Below are 21,604 nucleotides of genomic sequence, written 5' to 3' on the forward strand. Positions count from 1 at the left end.
GGGAAGAAAGGTTTAATTGTGTAGGTGGTGGCCTGAGCTGATAAGTGCTGACTTCAAAAGCTGCTCCCACTCTGGTGGAGTGGAGTTAATCCTGCAGGATCCACTTTCAAGGCCTGGCTGTTTAACCAGAGCTGGCTGATGGTGTTGGAAGCCTGCCCATCACATCCACTGGGCTCTCTGGATAGTGACCCCACTGCTCTCTGACACAGTGACTGTGAGGGGCCTGAGCCAAAGCCTGGTCCTCCTGGGCATTTTGGAATCACAGCATGGCTGGGACATGGCCACACAGGCAGACCATTCCCCAGCTTTGGGCAGAGCAGAGAGATGTATAGATACGTCCAGCCACCCATGTTCAGCGCCTCAGCAGTCCCTGAGCAGACCTTGGAGGAGCAGCACTGCTCTTCATTTGCTGAAATGAGGCCTCCAGCATGATGAGAGATTTCTTGACAGGATATCAAATATTGCTGAGGCCATGGAAATCAAACTCTTCCACTACCAAGAAGGCTTTAAAGTTTCAGGATATCCAACCCACCCCTGGTGCCTGTGTCCATCACTGGTGGACTTTGGTGGTCCTGCTACCTCCAAAACCTTGTCAGATGTTGCAGTGATGGAGCCCAGCCCAGCTGGACACGCACATCTGGGGCAATGGCCCCACAGCTCTGACAGTGCCCCAGATGTGTCTGTCCTCAAATGGACCTCGGGGGGACCTGCAGGAAGGTCCCAAGGACTGATGCTGCTCATTGCCTCCAAAGCTGTTGAGCATCCCACAGGAGGTTGTTGGGACACAGATAAACCACAGCCACAGCTTTGGCCAATGCTCTTCCTTCTGGCTCCCCACTCCTGTCTCTGTGAGCAGCAGAGCCTGTGGCACCTTCTCCTTCACCACTCAACATCTGCAGACTCACTGTTCTCATGGAATCAGAGAGTGCTTTGGGTTTGAAGAGACTTTAAAGCTCATCCAGTTACAAACCCCTGCCAAGGGCAGGGACACTTTTCACTGGACCAGATTTCTCCCAGCCCCATCCAGCCCAGCCTTGGAGACTTCCAGGGATGGAGCAGCCACATTTTCTATGGGCAACCTCTACCAGGTGCTCACCACCCTCACAGGGAAGAATTTCTTCCCAATATCTAATCTAAATCTACCCTCCTCCAGCTTAAAGCCTTTCTGCTTTGTCATCACTTAGAGTCTGCAGATGGAAATTGAAAAACCTCTAAAAGAATCTGTAAGTAATTTCTAATGATCCTTCCCAGGACATTTTATGGAATGAAAGACCCCTGTTCTCTGTCTGCAGTTAACCAAGGTCCTCTGGAACCAGGAGAATATTTTAAGAACAACATTACTTTGCAGCAGCTCATAGCTAATGAATTCCCAATTCATATTTCATAGTAGGTTTAGAAGAAAAGAAAAATCCATTTTCCTCCCAGCTGTAATGTATTTTCCAGTCACTTGTGGAACAGATTGTGCTCAGACCTGCAGCAGTGTAACAAAAGCACAACTAGAGTTTGGCTGCTTTGTGTCCGGGGTCCTTCATCCACTCCACGCTCTAATTGCATTAAAAGTGTGTATTTCAGAGGCTGCCAGAGGCTCCATTCTCATATTATTTTGTTGGGTGCTCTCCCCATTTCTTCTTATTCTGTTTTTGCTAAGTGCCTGCAAAACAAATTACAGCTAATATTCCCTCATCAGGGCAATGCTTCTTAATTCACAGTGCATTTTAGCTCGTACGTGTTGATGCATCCATCTGAACTGTGCTGGCAGAGACCTTGAAGGGAGCCGTTAGGAAATTTCATCTGTTTGGTGATCAACTTTCTCTCACTTGTCCTGGTTCTTCTGATTCAGGATCAGAGAGAGACATGAGAGTAAAATCATGGAATCCTAGAGGGGTTTATGTTGGAAGAGACTTTAAAGATCATCTTGTTCCACCCCCTGTCATGGGCAGAGATGCCTTCCACTGTCCCAGGTTGCTCCAGCCCCATCCAGCCTGGCCTTGGACACTTCCAGGGATGGGGCAGCTACAGCTTCTCTGGGCACCCTGTGCCAGGGCCTCACCACCCTCACAGGGGAGAATTTATTTCATTAAATTATGATATTTTGGACACCTCTACAAAAGCTGCTGTTCAATTATTTCCCATAACAAAGTCAAGGGGGTTTCTTGGATCTTCCCTGACTTTGGGGAGCCAGAAACTCCCAGCATGGAGCTGGATGTGATGGTGTTTGCTGGACACAGCTCCCCCTGCATGACCACGGATGGGTGTGAGGAAGCCTTGGCACAACTTCGGGGTGGGGAGAGACAAGAATTTGCAAAAGCCAATGACTGCTGCTCTCAAAGCTGCTGCCCAGCAGCCAGGGCTGTTGTCACTGTCATGAGACACTCTGTTGGTCCTGGGGCTGTGTACAAACAGCAAGGATGCAAAAACTGCCTCAGTGGGTGATGAAGCATCTTCTGGCATCTGTGCTCCCTTTTGGGCAGCAGCTGGCACAGAATGTCAGCAGGTCTGTGCTGGAGAGGTGGCAAACAGAACTGGTGTGACCCAATTGTGGCTTTTTCAAGGCTTTTAGTCTGCCAGACAGGACAACAAAATCCCCGTGCATTATTTTGGCTGGGCATTTGAGTCTAGCAGATGGCCAGGATGTAGCTAGAGTCAGAGCAGCCTCTCTGGGCTACAGTTTTTTCCTTTCCTGCTCTTTGCTCCCCAGAGTCACCTTCAGTCCCATGTCTGATGGCTCCTTAAAATTCCAGGAAACATACTCATTTCCAGTCAGAGAGATAAACTACTAATGGAAACAGATACAGGAGAAAATCTTCCAGACCTAGCAAACATTTTACCTAAATCAATGGGTTTCTAAAGAGTGTTTTTATTTTGGCTGATCAACCAAGAACTAGTCTGGCAACAATTACCCCCAACTCTTTTTCCTGGAGATCCACTGTTTGTCCTGGGCTGTGCCAGCGTGCACTTTCACATAAATGTAATAATTTTGGGCAGCTACTTCAGGAAGTGATTGGAGCATCCCATCAGCATCCCCTAATTCTCAGCGAGCATTTTTTCTCAGATCTAGACCACAGGTTTCCAGCTTCATTTGGGATCTAGTTTTCCTATATCTCATCTCTTCCAGATGATTCCATATTTTTAAAGGCTTGGCATGAGGGAGTTGTGGTTCTGCCTGTGTCAGCCAGGGCTGCCACAGCCAATAGTCCCATATCCCATGATGTGGATGCTGACTTGCATCCCAGCTCTGCTTCTCACTCGCCTGTTTGGTTGCTGTCTTGCATCTGCAGTGAATCAAAGTGTGGTCACATTTGATAGTGGGGTCTTCAAGCATTTTAGCTTCAATTTTTGGTCTTCAGGGTATTGTAAATAGTGCCTAAATGGTGACATTAATGCACTGCCTTAGAAGTAAGAGCAAAGGAGGAATCTGAAAATACAAGTGGATGTGCATGAGCATGCCAACATGTTGATTCTTGAAATTCATTGAGAAAAATACCCAGGGAAAAGTAAAATTTGTAAAATTGGTTATGGATAATGCATGCAGCTGAACTGTCCACCAGCTGCACAAGCAGCTCTTTTCCATAATCCTGAATTCACCTTAGAACTTTTAATTACTCAGCTCAGATTTCCTGTTATTTTCAAGACTCTGTGACAGAACACAAAATTGATTCTCTCAATCCAGCCTGGACCATCAGCCCCTGGCTGCTGCTGCCCACCCAGGCTGGAGCTGGGTTATGTCCTGCCTGCAGTGGGGGGTCCTGGGCAGAACATGGGGCTAAATATGATCTGCTGCCTTGATCTTTCCCCTGTGCAGCCGAGATGGAGTTTGCTGTTGAGTTTCCATTTTGGATTTGAGCTCTCCTGTTATCAGCCCCTGACATGAGCAATGGATCTGATACCTTGACACACCCTGGGGAAGCTTTATGAAAAATCAGTGCAGCTTTGCTTAACCTCTGCTTCCAAGTCCAGATAAACACCCGTGCAGTGAATTTCAAATTAAAAGAATAAACCACAGAGCTGTCCCAGGTGTTGGGTAAGTAATGAATGAACAGTCCTTGCTGCCTCCTGTGGATTGCCTACTGCAGCTCTCCAAGAGCATTGCTTGGGTTGTTATTCCCTCCAGCACTTCAGCAAGAGCTCACAGGGTGTTTGTGACCACTTCCCCACCACCTTGCTCCATTTGCAGCCCAGAGCAAGGCTGATAGGATGTTGCAGCAACCCTTGGGTTTCAGCAAGGGATTTCCCTGCAAACAGGACTGTCAAAAATGGGCAAACTGGGAAGGACTTTGATTGCACCCTTTATTTACTGTCAGTCCAATCCTAACCTGATGTCAGCACTGATTCCAGCTCATGTCTTCTCTCATATTTTTGAGTAACAGTGCTGCATGTAGCCACCCTGAAAGACTCATTTTTTGAGCTCATATCTCTAAGGTCTGTTTGTAAAACTATCTTGAAAGGGCTGGCACAGAAGTGCCATTTGTTTTAAAGGGAATTGGGCATCCCAGCTGCTTCTGGGGCTTAGCAAAGCTCAGGACAGCACACATAAACACTCTTATAATCATTGTGCTTTTTACTTGGCTGTGTGCAATACAGAACACCCAGAGGAATCAGGCAAGGAACAGCAGCAGCTTCTTGACCTGCAAGCAAAAACCTCCCCAGAGGTTTTGTGTAGAGCAGCACAATGCCCTTTCTGCACAGCATCCAGCAATCCCATCCTGGAAAAGAGCATCACAGCTGGGGCAGGGAGACAGCCCTGCCAATGGCACTGACAGACAAGATCCCCAAAATATACTCCAAAACCCAAAAATAAGCTGCAAAAGCCCAGGGGTTTGCCTGGTTTCTGATTTCATGGGCTTTGACTTCTTTTTTTTTTTTTTTTAATTTGGTTTGGTTGGTTTATTTGTTTTTGTTGTTGTTTTTTATTGGTTTTGTTTGGTGTTTTTTGGTTTGGTTTGGTTTTTGGGGGTGGTTTTTTTTGGGGGTTTTTTTTTGGGGGGGGGCATAGTTTGTTTTGTTTCTGGCGTGATGTGGGACACAGGCTCCCTGCTAAAGGTGAGCAGGAAAGTCGCTGCTTTATGTCACAGTCTCTGCAGTTCGTTCTCCCAACAGATAATTCTGCACCTGCAAAAACATTGGTTGTTTCATGCCTCTCTATTGTGTTTGGGGGGAGAGGAAAAGAGCTCCCTTGAGCTTTCCAGGGTGGATTTGAAGGTCAGAAGTCACTGAGAATGAGCAGATTTCCTCTCTTTGCTATCCTCCAAGGGCCATCCAGCTCATCCCAGTCCCTGATGCTCAGGATTGACACCAAATACTCAGTTACACTTCTGTGGCTGCAGTGTGTAATTATGGAGATATCCTAATGGAGTTTGGAACTTGAGTACTCAGTGCAGGCTCAGATGGGGGGCAGCACTGTCAGCACCTGCTGCTGTGATCCCTGTCCCCTGAGAGGCAATTTCCCTGGGAATTATACATATTTATAGAAAGAGAGAGAGAAAATTTATCCTGCTTTGGGCTTCAGGCTGTTCAGCTGCCCCTTGCTGCCCCTCCAGAGGCGTTGGAAGTTATTCCTGCCAGCCCCACACTGTGCCCCCTTGCAGCTGGGGGCCGTGGGGAGGGTCTTTGTCCCCCAGGGGTCTCAGCATGACAGGCTGGGGCAGGAGGAGGAGCCCTGAAACAGCTGCTGGGGGAGAAGCACAGAGGTTTTTACAGCTCCCAGGCTGTTGTGTCAGCAAAACCACCCCTATCTCAGGACCCTTATCTGTCAGCAGTATAAATAATTTCTAAATGAGCTGGAAGGAGGAAGACTGATGAATGCAGTTTTGCTGGAAAATGTTATCAGGTAGGGAACAGGGATGGCTGAACAGCCCCTTATCTGTCCTGGATGAGAAGTGGGGGATAACTGGGGTTCTCCCCACCCAAAATCAGTGGTAGCACAGGTCCCAGAAGCATTTTACTCTTTCGTAGCAAACTGAAGAGTTTCAGCTATTTGCTTTCAATTCTGCTGTTTGTGCACTTTGCTGTGTTTATTATTCAGTGCCTTCTGTCCTCTCCCTGTGCCCTGTGCCAGAGATTATAGAAGATGCTGATGCTGTTGTGGGCTTTGGCACCTGGAGGTTGGGCTCCTGTTGGTGTGCAGGGAACATCAGTGTGGCGATTGAGCCACAGTGCCCACTGAAAAAAAAATTCCTGTTATCCCACATTCCCATTTAAAATCCCTACTAAGCCCCCAACCTGACAGCAAAAACCATATAAGAAATGTGAGGCTTAAATCATGCTTTAATGCTTGCTGGGATGGGGTGTTTGAACTGCCTTGATACATTAAGCTGTATAATTTTTAAAAAGACATTCATTAATAACATATTAAAGCATTTCTCTCTTAATTTCTCATTTAAGTCCAGAATGGATGGATAGCAATGGAAAATTTTCCCTGGCTGTTGGCTCCTTAGTGCTTTGTGAGTTTATTGATGCTCAGACCAAAGGGATTCAGGTACAAAATGCTGCTCAGGGCAGTTTCCAGGCTCAGAGTTGTCACAGAGACCCTGCTTGGAATCAATCCCTTAATGTCTTCCATGAAGACTTCATGGGATCCAGCTGCATCCAATTTGGGGCATGTTATAGCCACTGTCCCGGTTATCCCAGGCCACTCCTCCCACCCAGCACTGCTCCAGCATGAATTAGGGCTCAAATAGCAGCCACAGTGCCAAGGTAAGCCAAAAAGGGGCTTTGTGCCAGTGCCCTGCCAAAAATGCACACCCCAGAGGAATTTAGTTATTCCTGTGTCCTCAGGACAGTTGGAGGCAGCAGGATGGGCTGGGTGGATTGAGTTGCTGAGAGAGGATGGTGCTGCCATGAATCCCTGCCAAGCCCCACCAGGACACCTGAGGCAGCCCCAGAGCCCTCCAGCACAAAATGGATAAATAAAATAGATACTTATGTAGAGTGTATATAAATATTATACTCACATGAATACAAAATGAGGGGGCAACTTGATCCCTTCTGATCTGCCCAATAAGGACCTTTTGCTTTGTTTTTGCCTGTAAAAAGAAACAATTGTTCCTTATTTTTGTCTATATTTGGTGTAATCAGATCCCTCCACCACTGAAGCTTATTTCCTGCTGCTGGGTACATCCAAGCTATTATTGAGTATTTATTTTTCCATGGGCCTCTCTGTTTCTAATTACTTTGTGCTGATGTTATGTGACAATGTTGAGTCTGCACCTCCTTTAATACCTGCCACACGCTGAGTACATTGTAAACAACACATTTTTCAGCTATTTCTTGCTATTATTTACCTCTTTATTTCTGATCTTACTATTTCTGGATATTTAATGAAGCTGTTTTCTGATGGAGTTTTTGGCCAGGAGGGCAAGCAGACAGAAAGCATACAGGTACATTAAAAGTAACTTTACTAGTGATGCTTAAAATTGGTGAAATCTTGTGGGGTTTGTTGCTCTTTTTTTAATGGAAGACAGTGAGAGTTTTGCTGCAGCAAAAGTGATAAAAGACTGGCGGTGCAGAAAAATAATCTCTCTGTATGCTCACACATAAATAGCCTGTGTGGTGCTGCTACTGCTGCTCTGGCAACAGCCACTTGTGCTTAAAATCTGCTTCTTCTTATTTGACAGACATCGGAATTTTACACGTGTGGGATGTCTCTCATAAACTGATTTTATTTGGAAGACAGCAGCGAAAATGTTTTTTGAGAAATGAAAGGGGGAAACCATTGGAAGAGAGAAAAAACATACCTGATATTTTATTTATGTATATTTATAAAATAGATTTATGTAAGTGTCTTGGCTGTATTAAAGCCTTGTAGGAGTTATGGTGCCATTGCCCTGCTGAGCCCTGGGCTGGCAGGGGCTGGCTCTGGCCCATCTGCTGTCATACCAGTGCAATTGGTGCTTTGCAATGATTATTCCTCTGCCCAAATTTACCCTCTGGCTCGATGGGCCAGGGCTCTCAGCTGGGTGGAGGCAAAGTGGTGATCCTGGAGCACTCATTCCTGCTGGATTTTGTACTTATTCCTTCTGAAAACCCTGAAACAGCCTGAGCATCATCTGAGACCGGGGTGTTTCTGTGGCTGCCCAACTTGGCAGCAGCTCCTGTCACCTCTGCAGTCTCCATGCTGTGGCTGCATTATTTTTCCCAACAGCTTCATCCTGGGGCTGACACAGGAGCACATCCCTGCAGCTTTGAGGAGAGCCTGGCCTTCACATGAGCAGGGCTTTTTTTCTGGGCTCTTGTCCAGCATTAAACGTGGAAAATTCCAACAGTCAATTCTGTGTGTGATCAAGCTGTTTGGGATCTTTTAGCTTTCAAAACAAACACGAACAAAACTGGTGATTTTACAGCAGATCTGTTGGAAAGAAATAATCAGCAAAGGGCTGAGTTATTGCCCACCTAAAATCACAGAAACACTGACCTCTGGCTTTTAAAAACTTCGCTTCAGCTCTAATCTGGGTAATCTGCATAAATTTACATTTGAACAATAACAGGCTTTTGTTTCCTGTCACCTGCATCACACCTGGCCACTTCAGCTGCAAAAACACATGAAAATATGGAAGAATCACCATTTTTCTGAAGCATTGCTTGGAGTCAGTGCCTCATCTGTAGGCTCCAGCCACTTTCTCCCATTAAGCAATCATATTGTAAAATTCACAAATTACATTTAAAACCTCCTTCTGTGGTTTCTATGCCCAACACATACATAGGACTGATAAAAGTCCTACCTGCAGTGTACCAGCATCCACACTCAGGATAGGAAGCCCTGGGTATGCCCAGTGGAGCTTGGGCAGCAACACAGGGACAAAACAAAAATGCCTGGCTGGATCTAAAGGAAAATTTTGCTAAACTTATTAAATACTCTAGATCCACAGTTGTTATCAGAATTTTGCTTTTTCAAAGTTTAAGAATACTTTCAAGCATTGGGAAAAGGAATTCCTGCCCTCCATCCTCACTGCAATTAAACTGGAGTAATACAAACCTGCAGCAGCATTTGGGCAGTTTTCCTCCAAACCCAGCTCTGAAATAAGTTGCTTTTTCTTGCAATGCCAGGCCTTGTTTTCCTCTGACTGGTGATGACCTGTGTCTACTACGCTGTACAACCACACACGTGGCTGCCAGCCTGCTCTGAAAGGAAGGATAACAAGGCAGTGTGATCCCATTTGCTCTGATTTTTGTTGGTGCTTGTTCCATTTAATCACAACAGGTCTGTTGTGTCACTGTGCTCTAAAAGCTGTGCTGTCACATAAAAGCACAGCTCTGAAACACCCAGGTGGGGCTGGGTTTTGAAATGGAGCTGTGGAGTCAGGCCCTTTGCTTAACTTCATGCAGTAAAAGAAACAGATATAGTTTTAGAAATGCTTGTAGCTTTACCCTGAAAAATGTGGCTTGCTCAAGTTATTATTAATTGGTACTGTAAATGTTTTGTAACAGCATTAGTGATCTCTGAGATTTTCAGAAAAAGAAGAAAACCACTCTTCAATTGTTGCTTCACCACTGCCTGGTTTTCCTCCAATGGGAAATTCCAAGGCAGCACTACCCAGTGCACATAAAGCATATAAGAAGTCCATCACATCCTGTCTTGCAGCCACTGACACTGCTCCCCTCCTTTTGCACCTCTGAAGCAGCAAAATGAAACCACCAGTGAGGCAGACAAGGCACAATTAGCTGTTATCCCACTGCTGCTGCTTCTCCTCTCCCTGGGCCAGGCACAGCTGCTCAAGCACATTGGAAAGTGACAAATGATATCCAAAAGGCTGCTGACAAAATTTGTTTCTCCTTCTGTAATTCTCATTTAGATTTAGGTAGCAAAAGTGAGTATCATTTGACTGTAAAGCATTGTTTTGTGCTTCGTCAAGTCTTTAAATTCTCCCTCAATAGGTTTGCCAGCAAAACCAATGCTGATATAATTTTAAAAAAAATCATCAGGAGATCAAACAATTTAGTGGGCAAACTTCAGCCTTCAACTACCAGACTTGTTCAAGCACAAAGTTCAGTATCAGAGTCTAGATGTATCCCTGGTTTGTAATACTGAACAAATATGGCATTACTAATTCCAGAGTTCACCAGCACACTGGAACCAGAGTAAATATTCTGATTAATCACATACAGAGGACACTACAGGGCACTGAAATGCATCTACATGCAAGTTACTGCAAGTGCAGTCTCACAAATACTTTTTTCATAATGAAATATCTTGATAATAATCTCTTGATATTATATGAAGAACTAGTTCATAGTTAGGGAATTACATGTTTCAGTAAAGAATTCCCCAGCTGTACTAAAGAAATACCTGTTTTAAAGAATAATCCCAGAAGTCAAATACTGTAAAATGTACCATAAAAGGAGAAACATCTGTATACACTTGATGGATTCAGGCACTGTCAATATTGAATGACATCTCAGTCCTTTCCTTATGATGTTTTAGCTGGTTGCTGGTAATCAGGTTTGTCTCCACCTCCTTATTTATCCATCTAATATAAACCTATCAAGTCTTTGTTATCCCCCAGACTTGTGGTTACACACATGAATACCACAACCAATCAGGGAACGAGGTAAATCACAAAGAAAAAATAACATTTACCATCTGCAAGCCTATTTTTAAACTAAAATAACTAGAAGTACACTTTTCTTAAATATTTTGCCATTATCTTCCCATAAATTCTCAGAAGGAGCTGGTACTTTCAGTCACAACAAGCTCTAGAAGTATTTGTACCAATATGATTTAAAATTGAATGTACACATGTACTGGGCAAAAGGCTTTTTTCCTGCTGGGACATTCACTGGTGCAAACTGATTCCTGACAGTGGAAGGAAAACTGCAAACCAAACAATTATCATGCTGCTGTCTAATCAGAATTCAAAAAAAAAAAAAAAAAAAAAAACCCACACCTGAAAACCAACCGCGCTCTGTCCAACAGGGTACAAAATCTTTATTCACCAATAAGTTAAAGTGTTCTTATAAATAGATGTTCTGGTCTTTTGTACTCTGAGCATGAAGCCAAGGCTGGGTCACTCCTCAGACTCGGAGCCCTCCTCGTCCTGGCTGATCTGGAAGTAGCGCAGCTCGTACGTCTCCTTGTCGGACGCCACGACGCGGAGCCAGTCCCGCAGGTTGTTCTTCTTCAGGTACTTCTTGGTGAGGTATTTCAGGTACCTGACAACCAGAATTTCACCTTAGAAGCTTCTCACTGCAACAATCCCTGCTGCTGCCTGCACTCCACCCAAGACAATGTCATGAGCAGGGCAGTATCACAGTAATTATACCCTGAAATAGGAAATTTTCACTCCAATAGGTAATAAAAGTGTATTTTCACAACAGATATCAGGGATTTATTATTCATTTGACTACACAGTAAAATGCCAGTAAGTGGTTCTAAACCTTGGCCCAGTGTAACAGATTCTGCTGCACCTGTATCAGCAAACAAAGGGAGGGGATTCAAGGAAGGATCTGTTCCTCTCATCAGTGCACTCAGCTCCTGTGTGTCCCAACAAACTGAACAGCTTAAGGCTTCTTTTGGCTTAAAGGGTTTGTTTGCAACAACCCACATCATGCACATATTCGTTATAATACAACCAATTAAATAATCAAACAGCCATTAATTCACTGTTATGTTAAAGGTCCATCTCCCCCTGACATACTTCTAAGGACCTATATGAAGTATCTCTATTAATATGCTTAGAGTCAACATTAATTAGCAATCAGCCCTTGATTTTAAAAGGCGATTTTAAAATACCTGATATAATAAATCTGTTTTAATTACATGTTTCACTAATATTTACAAGTGCTATGAAGGTTAGAACTAACATCTCTCCAAGTATCAGAAGAGCACTAATTAGGATTCATTTTGCAGGCAAGAGCTGAATATTAATGTCCACTTATGGGACATGGCTTAGTGGTAGATTTGGCAGTGTCAGGTTTATGGCTGGACTTGATGATCATTAAGGTATTTTCCAAGCTAAATTACTCTGGTTTTATGCTCAACATCCCACAGTTCAAAGCCCACAAACACAACAGAACTGCACCCAGGCCAACCTTTTAGAAAACTGCTTCTCAGACGTCACTGTGATCTTGTTCTTCAGACGTTCAATGTGAACGGTGTTGCCCAAGTTTCCAGTTTTGCCATTGACCTTAACCTTCTCCTTTAGGAACTGTTCCTGTTTCAACATTAAAGAAATAGAACACTAGGGAATGGAACCCTAGGTATGAACTAGGGAAGGGACCCTAGTCAGGCAGCAACATTAAAAATCATCCTTTATTTAGGACCTCACAGAAGTATTTAGAGTGCAAAAGTATTTCACATAAAAAATCACCCCCATGCTAAAGCAGAAATTAATTTAATGCAGTTCTATTCATGGACAGGTCTGAAGCACGCAATTAAACCAAACTTTTTACATTTTTTTTTAATGACAGTATTTTAAAGAACAGATGATGATTTAACTCACTTAAAATGCAGCTTTTCAACTGTAACTCAGATGCTGCACTAAAGCCTTTATTATACTACGTGTCACAAGTATGAGCAAAACCACGACTTACAAAATTCCCGGAATCAAAGATTCCATCTTCCACAGGATGGGTCAGGTCAAGGCAAAACTTCCACGTTGACTTTTTGGATTTTCGGTCCTTTTGCTAAAACACCAAAGAATTCCTCACCGTTAACAAAATGCGCCGCAAAAAAAAACTTTCATCCGACCCAAGTAAAGACACACATGGCAGCGGGAGCGCCACCTGCCGGCCAGCGCGGCTCATTGCAGCCGGCTCGGCTGGGCCCGACCCGGCCGCCTCGCACACGAAGCCCTCTCGGGAAAGCCCTGCCCGCACCGGGACGAGCGCCGGCTCCTCACCCTCCCCACGGTTCCCTCGGCCGGCCTCGCCGCCGCCTCCCTCCCGCTCTCACCGGCATCATGGCGATCCCACCGCGCCGCTCCCGCAGAAAGGAAGTGAGGCCGGCCACGCCGCGCTTTTATACCCGCGGCTGTGACGTCACCGCGCCGACGCGCGGGGCACGCCGGGAGCCGCCGGAAGTGCCGGGAAGATGGCGGCCGCTGGACGGGAATTCCGCGTGGAATTCCTTGGCGTTATTCCCGCGGGAGGGGATGCGGCCGCGCTCCGCCCTCTCCCTCCCGCACGAACCGCAAGCGTCCGCCCTCCGCCCCTGGAAGTGGCTGCGAAGCCCCTTGGCAGCCTCACCGCGCTCCCGTCACTGTAACCAGCACCATCTCCCCACAGCACTGACACCTTTATTATTTCTGGAGCAAAACACACACACACGTACAAATCTTTCCCCTGATCGTTTCCATGGTGTTGAGAACAGTAACAGAGCTTCCCAAACAGACAGCCCGGAGCCGCTGCTCCTGCCGGTTACAGGGTCGGGTTTGTGCCACGGGCAGTGACCATCTGCGAGCGGCAGCAGCCGGGTTCGCTTACAACGCACAGCACAGGACAAAAGGGGTTCCGCGATACAGCAAAGCACAGCAAACATTTCCTCGGAGTTCAAACCAAGTCACTCTCGGATGCCACATACTGCAGGGCCACAGTGCAGGTGCTGGAGAGGCTCCGACCACTTGGTGCCGAGCTGCCGATCGCTCCAGGATCCACACCATCAGTAACATTCCCAGCAGATCATCGGAATATCCTGAACAAGGTCTCTTTATAGCCTGAAGTTTAGTTCTACTGTAACAAACTACATTCTAATTACTCAACCGAAAGGAAAAAAAATAATAGTGGGATTTATTGGATTTTGAATTCTGTGAGACTGACCTGCAGTAACCATAAGAGTTAGAACTGTCAACAAACTTGACTTCTTTATAGATTATGTAAAATTATCTGTATTGTGAAACTACAGAGCGTGCACCGTTTCTGGGTACACTTCGGATTAGAAAAACCTGCAAGAGAAATAATGAACTTCAGCTTAAAAAAAAACAGCCCTGAGAACATGGCTCAACCAGCAAGAGCCCAGTTGAAAAACCACCATTATAAGCAAAAATTAGAATACTATTGAATTCTCAAAGTATGATTTGCCAACATTTGAGGCAGGAAACACTGCAGTCTTTCCAATTGTGTGAAGTAGTAAGAGAAACTCAATGAACAGGAGCCATAAAAAACCTCATTATTTGGAGTGGAAATACCTCTCACCACCTCCCTGTGTTCACAGGCTTTACTCTAAGCAATTGCCATCAGCTATAAGTTTATGGTTTTGACACAATTTAAGTGTTAAGACAGTAATACAGAACAAATACACCGGTAAGATTTGTTTTAAAGTAAAGCTATGAAAAGAGAACTTCCCTAAGCACTTGGTTATGGATATTAAAAATACACATCTCTATGGACTACTGATCACAAAGTTTGTTGCAACGATTCTGACAGGAAACTGAAGCATCTTACTTTGGAAAAAAAAAAAAGCCTGAAATACATGTTTTAAATTCAGAAGCAACTTTTAACCTTACTGAAACTTGGAGATTATGCTTTAAGACATGCTTATGTACCTATGGGAAACTTCATGCATGATGCTCTGCACTTCCATGGTGTCTGAAGTGCTTCACAAAGACAACTAAGTATATAAGAACAAACTTATAATCAAGTACTTAATCATTTAAATCTTGCAGAACTGAAGGTAGCAATAGAAGGACATCTGAAAGTCCCGAGTAGGGCTCTTCCAGCAAGCTGGAGGTCATGAAACCTCTATCTTCAGATTGCTGTAGTACCTGAAAACTCCAGTCAGGCCAGGACACCACTTGTAGGAACAGGGCTTAAACCAGCCCTGGTCCTAGAGAGCTTAGTCCGAGTAACTGCTCAGATTGTGGGCCAGTGACATCAAGTACCTGTCTTCCAACAAGGTTTTAGAGGACAGACAGGAACCTGAAAATTGACCTGAAAATGACTAAAGCACTACCAGAGCAAGGACGAGTTCAAGTCTTGTAGTTCTCAAGAGTATTGGAAGTGTTTGTAACATGGTGATAGAACTTGCATTAGTTTGACACCTCTGACTTCCATGTGACACCACACAGCTCAGCTTGCTGTCAGCATCAGCAGCAATGGCTGCAGTCACCTTCAAAGCCAACAGAGCCTGACTTCCAGGTACCAGCTTGACGAGAGGCAGAAGGGAGCATTGTGCAGATTAGCCTGAACTATTCCTCATCCACTTCAGAACTATTCTGGAAGCATTTCAATCTTCTTTTAAGAGTGGCTTTGCCATTTCAGTCAAGGCGCTATTCAGAGTTCACCTGCAACGTGTTTTGTGCCAGGCAAGAGCGTGTGGCAGGTCCTACCTCTGCCAGCTGTCCCAGGTAGCTGTGCTTTATTACAAGAGTGTATTTATTGCTGTCTTTACCTTCACTGGTACTGCTCTCTCATGTGTGGGAAGTCTGTGGACAACACATGTTTTTGCCATCTGCATTATACCTCCAAGGTGTGCTAAGCCCTGCCCCAAGTGTGGCCAAGGGCAGCTCAGGACAGTTGCCACGAGCCCTTCGGGGACTAGAGAGTACAAACTATGAAGCTGAAAATGTTTTTTAAGCAGTTAAGAGCAGCATGAAGTCCAACTCTGGCTGCAAAGTAGTGTGAATTGTGCGTGCTGTCCAGGGCAGCTTCTGTGTCATCCCTCCATCAGCCACTGAGCATTAAGGCAAGTTCATGAAACAATTTACCAACTGCCAAGAGAGGTCTGAGCCATGGACTAAGGAAGTTCCCCCACTCATGAAGAGTCACCAAGTCTTAGAATTCAAGTTGAACACCTCAGACAGGAGCAGGCTAATTATCCTTCCATAACTATTGCTGTGAAGCCTTGTTAAGCTACTAAATAGTTAAAGAGGCATGCATGCATGTTGCTATGACTCAGAATTCCCCAGGACAGGAGCCAGCTTCCCTAACTAGGTAGCAAGTTATTTACTTTTATAGTGAAGCCATGGTTGTTCGGTATCGTCTGTCAAGTTGACGTTTTGAAAATACAATCGTTTTATTTTTTTCTAAAAAGAATCACATGCATTTAGTTTAGGCTCAATGCTACAGTTTGTCCCACTTTCTGAAAAACGTGTGGTCCCTGTGCTACAAAAATATGGTCTGAACCTGAAGGTTAAAACCTAAAGCTGGAAGCACTGCAACAGATTCCCATGAGTTTGTCACCCTTTTATAGTTTAAGATAAATATAATAAAGGAAAGCAATTGAACTGCATTTTTCTATTTTATTTTTCAAGTCTGACAAAGGCCTCGAGTGAAAGTCTATAGCTTTAACATCCATTCTCACCTTTGTGTCCCCTTGACCTATCTATGTCTTATCTACTCAATATTCCAACGGCCTGCCTAAACCACAGGTAGGCTTTTCTTTTTTTTTTTTTTAAACCATTTTATCGTTACAATAAGCCAACAAGTTGGCAAAGAAGAAAACAGAGGTAATACAGTTTAGTTGCACATGGCCACTGGGGCTTGGTCAAGCCAGCTGGCATTTCTGATCACTTGAGTTTCTTGGTCTAAAAGTTGTGATTGGCACCTACAGTTCTGCAAGAGTCCCAATCCACAAAGTACTTAAGCTTTAAAAAAAGGAAAAAAAAAAAAGCTACTTTTATTGTCAGTTCTACCTAAAGATGTCAAGAAAAATACTATTTGTGCTCTAGGTCATTTTATAATCCTAGATACCTACCAGCTTATCTAAAAGCCCCTGAATACTGTATTTTGTCTGTTCATACAGACAAACACTGTTTTGCTCAAGCAAATAAAAATATATCCACTAGTAACACCTGATTGGTTTCTCAGATCCATAGCTGAAACCCACAGGAATGTTAAAATAGTTACAATTAAGGAATTAAAATCTCAGTGATTTTGAAAACTGCCAGTTAGCCTGCAACACTAATCCAGAATCCAGCACTGCTTTTTAACAATTCAAAAAGGAAATGAGGTTGCTTGTGAAGGCCAGAGCTTTGGTGACAATAAGGACCAAATTTATAGATCTGTGGTTTGTCCAGACCTGAGCAGTTGCCCGAGCCTGGCCATCTTCTTTACTTGCAAGGCTTTATGGCTACAGCACATTCTTCATTCATTGCACTTATGACAGATATCTGGAAGAGAAGACACAGAGGTAAGCTCCAGCCCTGGCCACAGAAAGTGCTCCTAGTAGTTACAAACGTATACATTTTAATATCTATCCCATCTCTTTTGAGTGCTCCAGTACAAACGTTCTCCTACATCTCCAAGGACTAATCCCCACCCCTCACAGAGAGATACAAGTGGTCAGTATCAGAGTAAGACTTCTTCATTGTATCATCCAGTGGGATTAATCATACATGCTCCCATCTGCCCTCCCTACTTACCTGCACATCTTCATTGGCATTGAATTTTCCTTCAATTTCTTTGCCAAGGTCCCCTTCTGGCAACTTTAGATCCTCACGAACTTCACCGCTTTCCGTCAGCAGGGAGAGATACCCATCCTGAATGCCAATCAGCTGCAAAGAGACGTTCATTTTTAGGAGTTTAATCAGCAGTCACCTGCAGGTAGTTGCTGAATGTTAGCAGAAGACAGTGAACTCTACCTGTTACAATAATTCTTTAGTACTCTGTAACAGTTAGGAACCTTATTTAAAACCATTTTTAACAACATTTCAGTGAGCTGAGAGTTAGGGTAACTGTAGCAAAAGGCATTCTGCTAGGAAGAACCAACAGAACTCTGCTGGTTACTTCCTAGTAGGTAGAATTACTTCCTATCTGTGTGATTTAGGAAATGTACTGCTTCCAGATCAGTGGTTCAGCTTTTTTTCACCTGCGAATTGGAAACAATAACTGGAATGGTGCTCACTCAACAGCACTGTCTGTATAAAGTGTACAAAATACACAACAGTGTAACTATACACTTTCATACCTGTATCTCTACAGTGAGAAACTATCATTGACATTAAACACTAATAAATTAGGATAAATCCACCAAGCCATGGACCACTTTCATAATGCTGTTTTAAGCCAAACCAAAAGCCTGGGCTAAGAATGGCTATTTTGACAGAGTAGGTTGGGAAATTTGGAACACGTAAGAGTAAATCCAAGAAATCAGAATCCCAGAACAATACAGAAAGACCACCACGATAACACTAAGAACTTCTCAGAAGGTCTGAGCCCTAAAAGAGGCTGGTCACACTTTATTCCAAGAGCATCAGCTGTCCTGAAGACACTAAAGACTGTTTGCTGGAACACTGAACTTGGCCTTTGTCAAGCAATTGCAGCTTTCCAGATGATGGGGATGTGTTAATTCCTGATCAGAACTATTCCCAACACAATGAGAGGACAGCAAATATGTTACAACTCAACCCGAACTGTGCTTTTAAGAGCTCACTAACCACAGCACAGAAGGCATTACAGAAGTTGCACCCTTCATATATTTCAGCGCAGAGGTCAGGAGGTTCAAAACTATTTGATATGACCTAAAGCCACTTTCCCCACAAGAAGCAGAAAGCACTTTGGCAAGCTAGAATTGGCATCAGATGCAGTTTAGGACTGTTTTGGGAATTCATATACCCCACGTTAGAGTGAAACTATTAATGACAATTTATGCTTAGATTCAAATTATTTTATGAGAGATCTTTATTCTCCTTTATTATTAACTTGCAGCAGGGGAAAACCTCTCTCCATATTTTAAATGATGCCAGAACCACAAAGAATCCAGAAGTGACCTTGTAACAATTGCTAGAAAAAGCATGGTATGAATTATGTCTATAACCTGTCATGCTTCAAGACTGCTACTCTGACCTCAGGTTGTTTAGACACTAAGGAGCTCTCTCTTCATCAGTGAGTTTCGACAGTTTTAGCAATTCAGTAAATACTATGAGTTCAGCTGTGTCATGTCTAGACAGGCAAGTCCCATTAATTCTGACAACAGTTCTCTACTGAGAGGCAAATTTGGGGAAGAAGAGAGTTTATGTGTGGTATTAAGAGTATAAAACCTCATATGACTGTTAACTCACCTGGTAATCATTCCTCTTGATATTTGGAACATCCATGTTATGAGTTGATGGGCAAATATCTTCATATTTTTTACCAGTGAAGATATCAATACCAACCAAATGGACCTGGAAGGGTAGAAAAAGAGCTTCAGTTACTGTTGGTCCTGGAGAAGCAAGATGTTATTGCCATCAGTATTGCTGGTTCTGCTCAGTTTCCTATGAGATCACGTGCAATCCCAGATTCTGCCTCAACCCTTTGCTTGTGGTATGAAAACACCCCTCACATCAAGAGAGGGCCTCTCACTCCCTTCCACAGCACACTACAGAAACCCCGCATGGGAGCAAGACCAGCCACTGTTATCTACCACTGCCTTCTGTAGATCTACAGCAGTAAGCTAAGAGTTCATGGTGGTTACGAACATGTTTATTTTAAGATCTAGCTGGTCGAAGAAACAGGCAGTTAAGGGGAAAAGAGGTGGTCATGCACAGAGATCACAGCAGCTCCCACCTCTCTTTATGCCAGCTGCACTGCTTACTGCAACTAGAACTTAGATGACCAGTTCAACCAGTTCTTCTCAGGTCCTTTCCCTCTCAGAGCTGTTTCTGTATTTAAGAAATTTGGATCTGCCTATTAAAACAAGGCATTTAAAAAAGGGGAAGGAGAAGGGAAAAAACGAGGAAGAGCTTCGTCTGCTCTAGCTTGGACAAACCCTAAATACCCTACTCCCCTACACATACCGCATAAGGTTGTAGAAACTTATAAATCTCTCTAGTCAGTGCTTGCAACAGATCTGTCTCAACTCTGATACATCCACTCTAAAGTGTGGCTGAATAAATGAATGAATGAAGGGGGATTTCAGCATTGCTCCAAGCTCTGGACAGCTGCATGAGCCAACTGCTTGGGCAGCAGAGCTGCAGCCCCAGACAGTGGCTAAAAACATCCCTGCTGGGACACGGGCACTCCTCTGCAGGAATAAGGAAAGAAGCTGCAAGGCAAAGGCAGCAAAACAGGGCCAGAGCAGGCCCAAGGAGTAGCGACTGTCCGCCGAGCTCTGGATTATGTAACACAGCACGGGAACTCCTGGTCCAACACTGCGATAGTAAAAGTCCGCCGGCACGGGCAGACACAGAAGTGCTCTGGTGGGTAGTGACAGCACAACCCAACCACGCCCTAGTGATTTCATCAGCCCCCCTTCCAGAACTTACTCTACCCCCACTACAGAAACTGGTTTTGTCACTATGAGCGTTAAAACTTTTTTTTTTTATTTTAAAAAAGCGTTAACGAGTTAAAAGTTGGGAGAAAAAAAAAAAAAAACAGCCCCGTTCTCAATCCTTCCTGCTTTACATGACTGAAACCCCTTGAGTCAGATCTGGAGTGATGAGACACCGCTGCGAGAAAGGCAAAGGCGGGACACGGAGCCAAATGAAACGCTACACCCTTCCCTGCCGGCCAGCCGGGAGCCGCAGGAGCGCACACTGCGGGCTGTGCGACAGCCGGGCGGGCAGCGCTCACCTTGGCGTGGCCGTGCTTGCCGGTCTTGGAGGTGGACATCTCCACGATCTTGCAGGGGCGCCCCTTGAGCACCACGAAGCCGTTCTTGCGCAGCGCCGAGCACTGCATGGGGTAGGTGGAGGAGGCGCCGGCATCGCCCGTGGTGAAGTCGAGCTCGTCGGCCATGGCGGTGCGAGGGGGAGGACTGGCGGCGGGGGGGCTGCGCGACAACGAGAGAGGGTCGGCTCGGAGCCCCGGTGGAGGGAGGGGAAGAGGGGGACCGACAAGGACCTAAGCACCCACCGCAGGGAGCGCGGGCCGGGGCCCCCCGCCCCACACACGTGCGCGGCGGGCGGGACCCGCCACGTGCCGCGGGCCCCCGGCCTCCCACCCCCGGGCCTGCTTCGCCCCCCCTCCCTTCCCGTCCCCGCGGCCCCTGTTACCTTGCGAGGAGGGTCGGGGGGTGCCGGGGGTCGCGGCGGTCCCGGGGGAACGGGGCGGGAGCGGGACGGGAGCGGCGGGCGCGGCGCACTCGCGCCCGACACCACTGCGGCGGCCGGCGGGAAGGGGCGGCGCGGGCAGCGCGCGCACGGCCCGGCCCCGCCCCCTCACTTCCGCCGCAGCTGATTGGCCCGCGGCAATACCGCGGGGGGCGTGGTCTTGCCGTTCTTCCCCCGAACCACGTGCCGGCGGCGCTTCCCGCGCCCGCCCACTCTCGAGCGCTGGCCACGCCCCCTCCCTGGCGGAGGGCGGGAGAACCGAGGGCGCCGCGGAGGCGCCGCTCCTCAGCCGCCAGGCGGCGCCGCGCACCGCCGCCTCTCCGCAGCCCACACGCCCCGCCGCCATCTTGGGGGCTGAGGCGGCCGCGGGTGCCTCAGAGGTGCCGGGATACGGCGGTGGGAGTCAGATGAACGTGGGGGGAATGTGTGTCCCAAAATGTCCCAAAAGCCCGGTGAGCCGTGCATGACTGTACACACAAAGCTCCTTTGTCTGCCTTGTGTGCCCCTTCTCAGAGTAATCAGAAACGAGCGTTTTGAAAGCATTATAATCAGCCAAAAGGGACGGAGATGGCTGAGATCCTTACCGAGGGCTTCTGTTTGATATTCCAGTAATGGTGGAATTATTAGAAGTGGAATACTGTAGCCAGCTCTGCGGTCCCCACGATAAGGAACAAATGGATGTGTTGGAGCAGATCCAGGGAAGG

General features: G+C 45.8%; 2 protein-coding genes across 3 annotated transcripts; both read right to left on the reverse strand.

The window, feature by feature from the left end:
• Positions 1 to 10,896: 10,896 nt before the first annotated feature.
• On the reverse strand, positions 10,897 to 12,907 carry RPL22L1 (ribosomal protein L22 like 1). The gene is made up of 4 exons (XM_066325738.1): positions 12,887 to 12,907; positions 12,526 to 12,618; positions 12,025 to 12,146; positions 10,897 to 11,145 (listed from the first exon to the last, which is right to left on the reverse strand). Exons 1-4 carry the CDS (start codon positions 12,893 to 12,895, stop codon positions 11,001 to 11,003), a joined length of 369 nt encoding a protein of 122 aa, XP_066181835.1. The 5' UTR covers positions 12,896 to 12,907; the 3' UTR covers positions 10,897 to 11,000.
• A 302-nt stretch (positions 12,908 to 13,209) lies between these two features.
• Positions 13,210 to 20,998, reverse strand: EIF5A2 (eukaryotic translation initiation factor 5A2). 2 transcript variants are annotated; one of them, XM_066325737.1, is made up of 6 exons: positions 20,844 to 20,998; positions 20,422 to 20,620; positions 18,930 to 19,034; positions 17,292 to 17,423; positions 16,949 to 17,039; positions 13,210 to 13,679 (listed from the first exon to the last, which is right to left on the reverse strand). In XM_066325737.1, exons 2-5 carry the CDS (start codon positions 20,584 to 20,586, stop codon positions 16,980 to 16,982), a joined length of 462 nt encoding a protein of 153 aa, XP_066181834.1. In that variant the 5' UTR covers positions 20,587 to 20,620; positions 20,844 to 20,998; the 3' UTR covers positions 13,210 to 13,679; positions 16,949 to 16,979. The 2 variants fall into 2 exon arrangements, with proteins under 2 accessions (XP_066181834.1, XP_066181832.1); XM_066325735.1 differs by having other exon boundaries at positions 13,210 to 17,039.
• Between the last annotated feature and the right edge of the window lie 606 nt (positions 20,999 to 21,604).

The sequence above is a fragment of the Sylvia atricapilla genome, chromosome 10, assembly GCF_009819655.1.
Source record: "Sylvia atricapilla isolate bSylAtr1 chromosome 10, bSylAtr1.pri, whole genome shotgun sequence".
NCBI lineage: Eukaryota > Metazoa > Chordata > Aves > Passeriformes > Sylviidae > Sylvia > Sylvia atricapilla.

Excerpts from the sequence above, each read along its gene's own strand:
- RPL22L1 (XM_066325738.1), bottom strand. Across the intron at positions 12,147-12,525 it reads TCTTTGATTCCGGGAATTTT|GAACAGTTCCTAAAGGAGAA; the intron begins GTAAGTCGTGGT and ends ATGTTGAAACAG. Across the intron at positions 11,146-12,024 it reads GAGAAGCAGTTTTCTAAAAG|GTACCTGAAATACCTCACCA; the intron begins GTTGGCCTGGGT and ends TCTGGTTGTCAG.
- EIF5A2 (XM_066325737.1), bottom strand. The coding sequence starts at position 20,586 with ATGGCCGACGAGCTCGACTTCACCACGGGCGATGCCGGCGCCTCCTCC. Across the intron at positions 19,035-20,421 it reads GCAAGCACGGCCACGCCAAG|GTCCATTTGGTTGGTATTGA; the intron begins GTGAGCGCTGCC and ends CTACCCTTCCAG. Across the intron at positions 17,424-18,929 it reads TCAAGAGGAATGATTACCAG|CTGATTGGCATTCAGGATGG; the intron begins GTGAGTTAACAG and ends GTCTCTTTGCAG.